The 11790-nt window shown below is 54.6% G+C and overlaps 1 protein-coding gene across 1 annotated transcript; it reads left to right on the forward strand.

Moving 5' to 3' along the window:
• Positions 1-927: 927 nt before the first annotated feature.
• On the forward strand, positions 928-11753 carry ETH_00020125 (cation-transporting ATPase, putative; the record flags this gene model as incomplete). Its single annotated transcript, XM_013379410.1, has 16 exons — positions 928-1023; positions 1456-1557; positions 1945-2026; positions 2445-2558; positions 2763-2952; positions 3169-3919; positions 4165-4260; positions 4796-4902; positions 5296-5841; positions 6066-6328; positions 7039-8537; positions 8838-8948; positions 9367-9690; positions 9896-10033; positions 10487-10562; positions 11143-11753. The coding sequence occupies 16 exons, from the start codon at positions 928-930 to the stop codon at positions 11751-11753; spliced, it is 5106 nt and encodes a 1701-aa protein (XP_013234864.1).
• Between the last annotated feature and the right edge of the window lie 37 nt (positions 11754-11790).

Here is an 11790-nt window from a genome sequence, read left to right on the forward strand (position 1 = left end):
GCTGCTGCTGCTGCTGCTGCTGCTGCTGCTGCTGCTGCAGGCCGGATGGGGAAGCGTTTGAGCCAGTGCGATTCGACGTGTCCCTTGCGCCTCGTTTGCTGCTGCACTCGGTGCAGCAGCACGGGGCTTGTCCGTGTCTGCTGCAGCAGCGGCAGCAGCTGTACGGCGTGTGTCGGCTGCAGATTCCTTCGGCTTCTTTTGCTGCTCTTTTTGCTGCTGAAGTGCTGCAGCCTTTTTACCTCTTTCAAGTTGCTGCTGTTCTTCTTTGGGTCTTAGACGAATATTATTCTTACGCGCTGCTGGTCTCCATAATAACTCTTGCTTCCACTGTTTCAGATGTGCTCACGGAAAGGCAAGAACAGCATTTGCTGCTGCTGCTGCTGCTGCTGCCTCTGCTCCTGCTGTTCGTGCGTATGCTGCTGCGCCTGCTGCATCTGCTGCTGCTGCAGTAGCTGCATCTGCTGCTGCTGCAGTAGCAGCTGCATTTGCTGCTGCTGCTGCGTCTGCTGCTACTGCGGCTGCTGCAGTGGCTGCCATGGCTGCTGAAGCTGCTGCTGCTGTTGCTGCTGTGCGTGACAGCAGTGGTGTTTATGTTGCTGATGCTGCAGCTGCTGAGGCACCAATAGCAGCTGCTGCGACTGCTGCTGTTGCCTCTGTCTATCCTGCTGCTGCTGCGTACTTTCTTGCCGCTCCTGCTGCTGCCCCTCTTATATGCAGCAGCTTACCGTGTTTGTGCTGCTGCTGCTGCTGCTGATCTGCAGGCAGCAGGTGGGCCACCTCAAGAAAGTTGCAGAAACCGTTTCGACAGTTGAAGTGCTGCGGCGCACATCCTGCAGCAGCAGCTGCAGCAGCAGCAGCAGCAGGAGTTGCAGCAGCAGCAGCAGCAGCGGCTTCAGCTGCTGCAGCAGCGACAGTGGCCTCAAGAGGATGAAGATCTCTTCTGAGGATTTAACCAATGGCGATTTGCTACTGCTGAAGCCGGGCATGAGGGTGCCGTGCGACTTGCTGCTGCTGCAGGGGACAGTGAGGGATCTGCTGCTGCTGCTGCTGCTGCTGCTGCTGCTGCTGTATGGCTGCATATGAAGAGCTGTGCTGCATGCATTGCCTCTGCTGCTTGTTGCTGCCGTGCCAACTGCTGTTGCATTCCTGCAGCAGCAGATGCTGCTCGCCTGCAGCAGCAGGTGCTGCTGATGCCCGCGTTGCTGCACTGCCTTCCACTGTTTCTGCAGCAGAAGCAGCAACAGCTGCAGTTCGCGCAGCAGCAAGTGCTGCTGCTACTGCTGCTGCTGCTTCATGTGCTCATGTGCTGCTTGGTTGCTGCACGCAGCTCTGCACGGAGTGCACTTCCTGCTGCTGCTACTGCTGTGGGTTCACTTGCTGCTAGGTTGCTGCGTGCAGTACAGCAATGAATGAACATGCTGCTGCTGCTGCTGCTGCTGCTGCTGTTTTGGCCAGGTGGTGCTAGATGAACACTGCCTTACTGGGGAGTGCTTTCCAGTCCTTAAGGGCTCTTTGCCGCTCAGCAAGAACTGCGAAAGAGTCATATCTTTAGAGCAGGTGCTTTGCTGCTGCTGCTGTTGCTGCTGCTGTTGCTGCTGCTGTTGCTGTTGCTGCTGCTGTTGCTGGCTGTTGAGTTCTGTTTCGCTTTCTGCCTCTTTCCTTTTCAGTGTCGGTGGCCGTCTTCCTTGTCTCCCTTTGCTGCTGCTACTACTGGAATTGCCGCTGCTGCTGCTGGAAGTGCTGCTGCTGCTGCTGCTGCTGCTGCACTTCTCTAGCTAGGTGCTGCACTTCGATGCTGGCTGCTATGGCTAGCTGCCGCAGCGTGTGTATCTGCTGCAATGGTGACGCTTGCTGCAGCCCTACCGCTGCTGCTGCTGTGGCTGCTGTGTGAGCTGCTGCTTTTGCTGCATTTGCTCGCTGGTGCTGCTGCTGCTGCTGCTGCAGGAGTCGGGTCACTTGGTGTTTGCTGGAACAGAAGTTTTGGCTTCGACGGGCAGCAGCGAAACAGCTGGAAACTTCGCAGCAGGTAAAACTTTTAATAATTTACTTTATTTAAAAAATTAAAAGATTCAATTTTGAAAATAAACAAATTTATTTTAATTGCTGTTTTAAATCAACTCCCTGTTGCTGCTTTTTGTGCTTTCTTTGGTGAAGCCTTTTTTGCTGCTTCGTTTAATAATACCGTTTAAATCACATTTTAAAATAATGCCATTTTGAATAATGCCTTTTTGCCTTGTGTTTGCGAAGTCGCTGCTGCTGCTGCTGCTGCTGCTGCTTTGCTCGCGGCTGCAGCTGCTGCGGCTGCAGCTGCACGCCTGCACGGCTCTTGCAGCTTCTGCTGCTACCGCTGCTGCTGCTTCGCTTGCTGCTTTTGCTGCTGCGGCTGCAGCTGCATGCCTGCATGGCTTTTGCCGTTCCTGCTGCTGCTGCTGCTGCTGCTGCAGAGTGCAGCACGTTTGCTGTAGGTGCTGTTTGCCGCGTTGGCTTTACAACCGCTCAAGGAGAAACTGTCCGTTCTCTCCTTTTTCCTTCTCCCCCAAGAATGAATTTTGATGGAGGTACCAAGCAGCAGCAGCAGCAGCAGCAGCAGCTAGAGCAGCAGCAGCAGCAGCACGAGCTGCCATCGCTGCTGGAGACGAGCAGCACGAGCGTTTTGTTGCAGCGCCAGGGCGAGTTGCCTCGCGCTGCGTGCCCGCCGCTGCTGCTGCTGCTACAACCGCCGCTGCTGCTGCTGCGCTGCTGCTGCTGCTGCTGCGCTGCAGAGTCTCTGTCGTTTTTGTTTTGTTTGGCGCTGCTGACAGCAGTTGCAATTTGCTTCACTGGATATTCTTTTTATAAAAGAGGAGTTCATTTTAAGACTGCTTTTTTCCTTTTGGGAGATTTGCTGACAGACGCTCTGCCCCCAGCCCTCAGGGCCACCCTCTCCGTCTCCCTCACAGCTGCTGCTGCCAGGTCCCCTGCTGCTGCTGCTGCTGCTGCTGCTGCTGGTGCTGCTGTTGCATAATGCACCTAATTGGGGGCCTGTGAACAAACTGCACGCCAGAGCAGAAGAGCCACACGAAGCCAGTAGGCGAGCGCAAGCAGCTTTTGTTGCTTTTGCTGCAGTTGCTACCGCTGCTGCTGCTGCAGTTGCTGCTGCTGCTGCCTCTGCTGCTGCTGCTGCTGCAGGTTGTTTTCGCTGTACGGCATTTCTGTTGTGTCTCCCAGCCGCATCAACGCCTGCGGCTTCGTGCGCTGTCTTTGTTTGGACAAGACGGGGACTTTGACTGAAGATGGAGTTTCTTTGTTGGGCTGTCTCACAGCCTGCCACTGCAGCAGCAGCAGCAGCAGCAGCAGCGGCAGCACCAGCGGCGGCGGCGGTGGCGGGGCGTGCAGCTGCGGGGAGGGGCGGCGGGAGGCCGGGCGCAGCGCCGCTGCGCGCGATAGAGATACTGCAGCAGCAGCAGCAGCAGCAGATAGCCTAGCAGCAGCAGCAGCAGCAGGAGCGACCTCCCACCTCAGCGACTCCCTGGTGCCTGCGTCGGCGCTGCAGCCCTGCAGCAGCAGCTGCTGCGCCTGCTGCAGCTGCCGCATTCATTTGCTGCAGTGCATGTCTTGCTGCTCTTCTCTTGCAAACATAAAAGGAAATGTTGCAGGAGACCCTCTCGAGGCCTGTTTGCTTGCTGCTGCTGGATGGCAGCTGATGGACGCTGCTGCTGCTGCTGCTGCTGCAGCAGCAGGGGGGCGCAAGGCGAGAAGTGCAGCGGGAGGAGCAGCAGAAGCGACGGAAGAAGCAACAGCAAATGAGCTGCACCTCGCGCAGCAGTTCGAGCTGCTGCAGCAACGGCTAGGCGCAGCAGCAGCAGCAGCAGCAGCATCAAGGGGAGCCACATTCTTCTTCCCCAGGAGACAACAAACAAACGCTGCCGCCTGGGACCTGGTAATCTTCTTCCTCCTGCTGCTGCTGCTGTTGCTGCTGCTGCTGCTGCTGCTGCTGCTGTGGCTGCTGCTGCTGCTGCTGCTGCTGCTGCTGCTGGCGTGCCATGGGGGTGTGCAAACAACCCAAGAGATAGGCACAAGCATGACAAAGTTAATTTAACTAATTAAATTAAATTAAATTGATTATATTTAATTAAATTAATCAAACTACATCAAATTAATTTTAAATTTAATTCTTTTTCTCAGGGCCCCAGACTCTGCGTCATTCGCCGCTTTCTGTTCAACGCTCTGGTCATGCGGATGTCAGTGATTGCCATTTGCCTCAACACTGGGGCTTTGATGGTAAACCCCGAGGGTTTAGGGTTAAGGGTTTAGGGTTTAGGGTTTAGGGCTTAGGGCTTAGGGTTTAGGGTTTAGGGTTTAGGGTTTGGGGTTTAGGGTTTGGGGTTTAGGGTTTGGGGTTTAGGGGTCTAGGGTTTAGGGTTTGGGGTTTTGGGTGTAGGGTTAAGGGATTAGGGCTCACGATTTAGGATTTAAAGTACAGGGCGCAGGGTTTGGGGTTTAGGGTTTAGGGTTTAGGGTTTACTGTTTGGGGCTCAGGGGACGAGGTTTTGTGGCTACGTGAACTGCTGCTGTAGCTGCTACTTGAACTGCGAGTGCTGCCGTTGCTGCTGCGTTTGCTGTTTGCGCTGCTGTTGCTGCTGCTGCCGCTTTTCGCGCTGCTGTTGCTGCTACTGCTGCTGCTGCTGTTTGCACTGCTGTTGCTGCTGCTGCTGTTGGCTGCTGTTGATGACGCTGCCAAAGCAGCCCACGAGCAGACCCTACAGCAGTTGCTGCTGCTTTCACTACATTCCTGCTGCTGCTGCTGCTGCTGCAGATATATTCGAAGGGCAGCCCTGAAAGTTTGCTGCCTCTTTGCGACCCTGAGACGGTGCCGCCAGGCACTGAGAAGCGCATCACCGATTTTGCTGCTTTGGGATACAGGTGCTGCTGCTGCTGCTGCTGCTGCTGCTTTTGCTTCTGCTCCTGTTGCTGGTGGCGGTGGCGTTGCTTTGCCGGCTGCTGCTGGTTCTGCTGAGGACGGCAGCATTTCTGTTGCTGCTGCTGCAGATGCCGTTGCTGCTTCTGTTTTCTTTGCTGCCGACATCAGTGTTGCTGCAGCAAGTGGTGGTTTTGTACTGTTGCTGCTGCTGCTGCTGTTGCTGCTGCTGCTGCAGCAGCAGCAGCGGAGCAGCTTTTTGGTGTCGTTGCTGTCGTGCACCAAACCGTTTGTAAACCTGAGTCCGGAGACCATGAGCCGTGAGCGGAAGGGCGAACGATGAACCCGCAAACCCAAAACCCTAAACCCTAAACCCTGATTTGGGGTTTTTGCTGCAGAGTGCTGGCTGCAGCGTGGCGGCCCGTGGGGCGGCAGGAGAAGTGGGAGAGGGTGGAGCGGCAGCGGGCGGAGAGCGGTTTGCTGTTTTTGGGATTATTTGTTTTTGTAAATAAATTAAAAAAAGAAACAAAAGAAACAATTAAAGTTTTGAAAGAAGCTCAAGTGGACCTCCGGGTCCTCACGGGCGACTCGCCCCACACCGCCATCGGCGTTGCTGCGGAGTGCGGCATGCTCGACGGCCAGGACAGCAGCAGCAGCAGCTGCTGCTGCTGCTGCAGCAGCAGCAGCGGCAGCAGCAGCAGCAGCAGCGGCAGCGGCAGCAGCAGCAGCAGCAGCAGCTGCAGCAGCAGCAGCAGCAGCGGCAGCAGCAGAGGGGCGGGAGACGGGAGCGCGCAGGCCAAAGACGCGCCGGCTCTACAGAGCCGCACAGACAGCAAGAGCTTCATGCAGCTGCAGCAGCAGCAGCAGCAGCAGCAAGAGCCGCTGCAGCAGCTGGAGCAGTATTTTGAGGGACACCAGCCGCTTCATATCTTACGCACACATCAGTAGGGCTCTCTTTGCTGCTGCTGCTGTTGCTGCTGCTGCTGCTGCTGCACTCATACAGAGAGTCTGTGGGACCGTTGCAGCTGCAGCGTGGGGGCAGTGTTTTGCTGCTGCTGTCACTGCTGCTACCACTACCCTCGATGATGCTGCTGCTGCTGCGCGATGGTAGCACTTCATTCCTGCTGCTGCTGCTGCACTGCTGCTGCTGCTACTGCTGCTGCTGCAGTGCGTTGATTATGGGAGATGTCTACTCCCGCCACGAAGAAGCTGTTGGCCGCCGCGAGTTTCTTGTTTGGTCTTTGGTGTTGCTGCCGCGGGGGCCTAACGCCCAGCAGCAGCAGCAGCAGCAGCAGCAGCAGCAGCAGCAGGAGCAGCAGCAGCAGCAGGATCAAGACCCTGCAGCAGGGCTGCAGCCCTTGTCTTCTCTAGACATCCGCGTGCTGCTGTCGCTGCTGCCCGACGCAAGAGGAGCTGTTTTGGTGTTAACAGGTGCTGCTGCTTTTATAAAATTAAAATTTCATTAAATTATATTTATTTAATTAAACTAATTCTGATTTATTAATTCGGCATTCATTTAATTATATAAATTTTCCTTTTAAGTCTGCACTACTTTGTTTTCTTCTGTCTCGCGACTGCTTCCTCTTTGGTTTCCTGCTGCTGCTGCTGCTGCTTTGCTGCTGCTTCCCATTTGCTGTTCTGCTGCTGCTGCTGCTGCTGCTGCTGCCGCGGGAGTGCACCTCAGGATTACTGCGGCATTGCCCCGGCTCACTGATTCTCGTTTCTTGTGCTGCTTCTATTTTCTGTTTTGCTGCTTTGCTGCTGCTGCTTTGCTGCTGCTGCTTTGCTGCTGCTGCTGCTCTGCTGCTGGCTCTCTGATCCTTGTTGCCCCACAGCCAAATAAGTTAAATGTGTGCTGCTTCTTGTTTATTTATTTATTTATTTTAATTAATAAATTAATTATTTAATTAAAATAAATTTAATTAATTAGTTAATTAATTAGTTATCGACCATCCATTTCCTCGCTGAAACACTTTAACAACTTTGCTTAATAAATAAATTGACAATCCACAGAGGAGCCAGACAACTGCATTATCAATCAAATAAATTAATTAAAAGGAATAATAAAAAAGTAATAAATCAACTTCTTTGCTGCTGCTGCTGCTGCTGCTGCTGTTGCTGCTGCTGCTGCTGCTGCGCAGGCCGCGCCTTCCGCCACCTCTCCCGGCTGCACTTCTTGCTGGGGCTTCCCTTTTCTGAGCGCTGCGACCAGATAGTTCAAGACGTTTTGGCTCGGCACCATTACCAGCTGCAGCAGCTGCAGCTGCAGCAGCAGCAGCAGCAGCAGCAGCAGCAGCCGTCGGTGCTACAGCAGCAGCAGCAGCAGGAACAGCAGCAGCAACAGCTGGGCGCAGGAAGCGCGCACGCTGAGTCCGCGATGCTGCCGCTAGCTGAACTTCCCCCCAATGCCGACCAGCAGCAGCAGCAGCAGCAGCAGCACGGCGCTGCTGCTCACGCCGAAAAGCTTAGAGATGCTGTTGAGGATCTGCTGTTTCAGACATCCATGCTGCTGCCACAGCCGCAGCTGCTGCAGCAGCAGCAGCAGCAGCAGCAGCCGACCAGCCACCTTCACTTTCCTTTTGCAGACTCAAAGTATAGATCTTCTGAGGAAGACACAATGCAGCAGCAGCAGCAGCAGCAGCTTGAGGCGGACGAGGAACTGCTGCAGCAGGAAGCAGCAGATGCGCTGCAGCAGCACTTGGGAGATCTGCAGCAGCAGCACCCCGGAGAGCTGCTGCTGCCAGATGCAGCAGCACATGCTTCTCTGTCTCGCGTTGACCGAATTCAGCAGCTGCTGCACCACCCAGAGTACCACAGGACGGAAGCAGCAGAGGCAGCAGCAGCAGCAGCGGCAGCAGCAGCAGCAGCAGCAGCAGCAGCAGCAGCAGGCAATGAAGAACCCTGTGGGAGCCCCCAAGGGCCCCTCAGCTGGCTGCTGCGCTTCTGCCGGCAGCAGCAAAGATCTGCTCGCGTTGTTCCATCTTTGGCGAGGCAGCGCCCCTCTCCTTCCAGCAGCAGCAGCAGCAGCAGCAGCAGCAGTTGGTCTCTGGGGAAACTGCGCGCTGCAGCACGTCGGTTTGGGCTTGTCCGAGATGGCCACAGCGAGGCCTTGCGAGAGCCGCTGCTGCACATAGAGCAGCAGCAGCAACAGCAGCAGGAACGGCAGAGGGAAACTCACCTACAGCCGCAGCAGCAGCAGCAGCAGCAGCAGCAGCACTTGGCGCTGAAGCTGGAAGCCCCCGTGTCTCCTCTTGTTGCTGCTGGAGGTCTCACAGATTTAATGCATCATGAAAATTGTCTCAAGGCTTTTGAGGGAATGGTCCTAACTCTTTCATCTTGGCGCTGCAGCAGCAGCTGCAGCTGCAGACGTCCCTCTGCTGCTGCTGCTGCTGCTGCCAGCAGCAGCTGCAGCAGCAGCTTCTGCAGCAGCGGCAGCTGCTGCAACACTGCCAGTGGGCACCAGCCGCAGCAGCAAGGCTGGCCCCACAGTCCCAGCAGCAGCAGCAGCGCCAGCAGCAGCAGCAGCAGCAGCAGCAGCAGCAGTTGCTGCTGCAGGCCGGGCCATGAGCAGCACTTCAAAATGTCTGTTTACGAATTTGCTCTAAGACGCACTTTGCTGCTGTGCCGCGCGACGCCTCAGGTGCTGCAGCTTCTTTTAAAATAAATATTTAATTTAATTTAATTAATTTAGTTTAATTAATTTAATTCGATTTAATTTAATTAATTAGTTTAATTTAATCAATTTAATTTATTTTAATTTAATTAATTAGTTTAATTTTAATTTATTCCTTTTAATTCTGTTTCTGCTTCTTTAATGGGCGCCCCTCCTGTGCCTCTTCCGCCACATCTCAACTTTTATTTATTTCCACCATTAATTAATTAATTAATTAATTAATTAATTAATTTATTTATTTATTTAATTATTTGTTGTTTGCTGCAGGACAAAGGGGACTTCGTGTCTGCGCTGCAGCAGCTTCCGTCTTCTCCATTTGTGGGAATGGTCGGCGACGGCACGAATGACTTGCTCGCCATCAAACGCGCAGACGTGGGGGTAAGCAGCAGCAGCAGCAACAGCAGCAGCAGCAGCAGCAGCAGCAGGGGCTGTAGCAGGTGCTGTAGCAGGGGCTAAGGCGGGGCCTGCAGGGGGAGCAGCAGCAGCAGCAGCAGCAGCAACAGGGGCCGTAGCAGGGGCTAAAGCAGTGCCTGTAGGGGGAGCAGGAGGGAGAGCAGCAACAGCAGCAGGGGGCAGCAGCAGGGGCAGCAGCTGGGGCTGCTGGGAAGCAGGGGTAGTAGCAGCAGCAGCAGGGGCAGCAGGGGAAGCAGAAAAGAGTCATCAAGAGCTGCAGCTGCAGCTGCAGCAGCAGCAGCTGCTGCTGCTGCTGCAATGGCAGCAGCAGCTGCAGCATTAGCTTCTTGTTACTGCTGATTTGCATTTTGCGTGACAGTTGCCCATGCGTCTGTGCCCGTAGGTGTGCGTCTCAGCCGACAGCAGCAGCAGCAGCAGCAGCAGCAGCAGCGAGGTCGACAGCCCGGCCTCCTGCGCCTCTGCGCCCACCGCCAGCAGCAGCAGCAGCAGCAGCAGCAGCAGGGGCGCAGCAGCTTCAGCGGGGGCCTCTTTGGCAGCAACATTCAGCACTTCGAGTTTGTTCAACTGCGTCAATTTGCTGCGGGAGGGCCGCTGCGTGCTGCAGAACAGCACAAGTGCTGTTTTGTTTATAACTCTTTATTCTCTCATTCAACTTTCCACTGTCGTTTGCCTCTACCACTTCGGACAAAACCTCAGCGACGCCCAGGTCTGCTGCTGCTGCTGCTGCTGCTGCTGCGGGGGGTGCTGCTGCTGCTGCTGCTGCGGGGGGTGCTGGGAATGCTGCTGCTGCTGCTGGGGATGCTGCTGGGGATGCTGCTGCTGTTGCTGCTGCTGTTGACCTTGCAGCTGCTGCTGCTGCTGCTCAGGTGCTGCTGCTGCTGCTGTTCGTGCTGCTGCTGCTTGTGCTGCAGTACATGTGGGTGGACCTTTTGACAATTCTTCCGCTTTCTTTTTTTCTTTCGGGATCTCAAGCAGCAAAACGACTGTCGCCCTTTTCGCCGCAGCAAAGTCTTTTTGCTGCTCCCGTGGTGCTTTCTGCTGCAGGCCAGGTGCTGCTGCTGCTGCTGCTGCTTGCTGCAGTGTGAATAACAATTAAATTATTTTTGTTTATTTATTTAATTCATTCAATTAATTTAATTACTTAATTGTCTTAATTTTTAATTTAATCCATTTGTTCGAGTGGTTTATCTGCTGCTGGATTCACTGAAATCGGTTTCTGAATTTGAGGTTGGAGTCTTTTGCTGAAGAATGAAATATATATTATTCATTCATTTATTTATTTGTTTATTTGTTTACTTACTTATTTTAATTTATTAATTCATTATTTATTTATTCATGTATTTATTTGTTGTTTCACTTGTTTGCTGCCGATCTAGGGCAGTCAGCTGCTGCTGAAGAGGCAGCTTGCAGCATGTCTTGGTGCCTTCCCTCTGCTGCTGCTGCTGCTGCTGTTGTTGCCGCTATTGCCGTTGCTACTGCTGTTGCTGCTGCTGCTGCTGCAGGGTATTATTCAGGTGTCTTTCCTGATAATCGCTTTGATGCTGTGCTTACCACAGGCTTCGGCACAGCCACAGCACGGTAGGTTCTGCTGCTGCTGCTGCTGCTGCTCTTGATGACGTTGCTGCTGCTATTGCTGCTTTCCCCGTTCCGTTTTGTTCTACTCTCTAGCTGCTTCTGTGGTTGATACTTCATTTTTTTCTGTTGTTTAGAAGTGCTCGTGTTGCTGCTGCTGCTACCAACTTGCAGTAGCAGCAGCAAGAACCCCATGTGCAACAGCAGCAACAGCAGCAGCAGCAGCAGCAGCAGCTTGCGCGCCTGTGTCTCAGGTTTATCAAGTGTAGTCAATACATCTGTCTTCATCTTTTCTGCTTTGCAATATATTTACGTTTGTGCTGCTCTGGGCACCACGGGCCTGCAGTGGAGGCAGGGTGAGCTGCTGCCGCTGCTGCTGCTGCTGCTGTTGCGGCTGCTGCTGCTTCCGGAGCTGTTGTTTGTGGTCTTTGCCGACCTTTTTGCTGCTGCTCTCGCGGAGGCTGCTGAGGCAGCGGTGGGTCTAGCCGGAGCTGCTGCTGCAGCTGTTGCTGCTGCTGGTGGCCTTTTGCCCCTGCTGTCATTGCTGCTGCTGCTGCTGTCTTTGCTGCTGCTGTTGCTGCTGCAGGCCTGCTGCGAAATCGCCGCTGCGTGGCGTACATGTGTCTGCTTGCGGGCTTTTGCTTTTCATTTTTATTATTTCCTCCTGCTGCTGCTGTGCCTTCTTCGCACGTTTCCTCGCCAGCAGCAGCAGCAGCAGCAGCAGCAGCAGACTGGGGCCTCGTGTCGCTGCTGCACCGCGTGTTTCTGGATTTGCTGCAGCTGGCTGAGAGGGCCCGGGGGGAGTTTTACGTGTGGCTGGGGCTTGTGCCGCTGCCTGTGCTGCTGCAGCAGCAGCTGCTGCTGCTGTCTGCATGCAACTGCGCAGTAACTGTGGGGTTTGAGCTGCTCGTTGTTGCTGCTGCTCTCACTTCCTATTTGCTGCAGAGGGAGCAGGCTGGAGCCACAGCTTCTTACTTGCCTAAGACCAGTGGTGCATGCGCGGTCTTGCTGAAACAGACCAGCAGCAGCAGCAGCAGCAGCAGCTATACCATTTCACCTTCTGCAGCACCCCACAGCGAAAAACACATTCAAGTGATCCCTTTAGGGGCCCCCCAGGGGGCCCCCCAGGGGGCCTCCGCCACGAACAATTTGGGGGCCCCCCAGGGGCCCCCTTTGCACCCAACTAGGGGCCCATAGGGGTGCCCTTTTGAAGGCAACTAGAGGGCCTTAGGGG

The sequence above is a fragment of the Eimeria tenella genome, genomic scaffold, assembly GCF_000499545.2.
Source record: "Eimeria tenella Houghton genomic scaffold, Eth_scaff284, whole genome shotgun sequence".
In the NCBI taxonomy this organism is placed as follows: Eukaryota; Apicomplexa; class Conoidasida; order Eucoccidiorida; family Eimeriidae; genus Eimeria; species Eimeria tenella.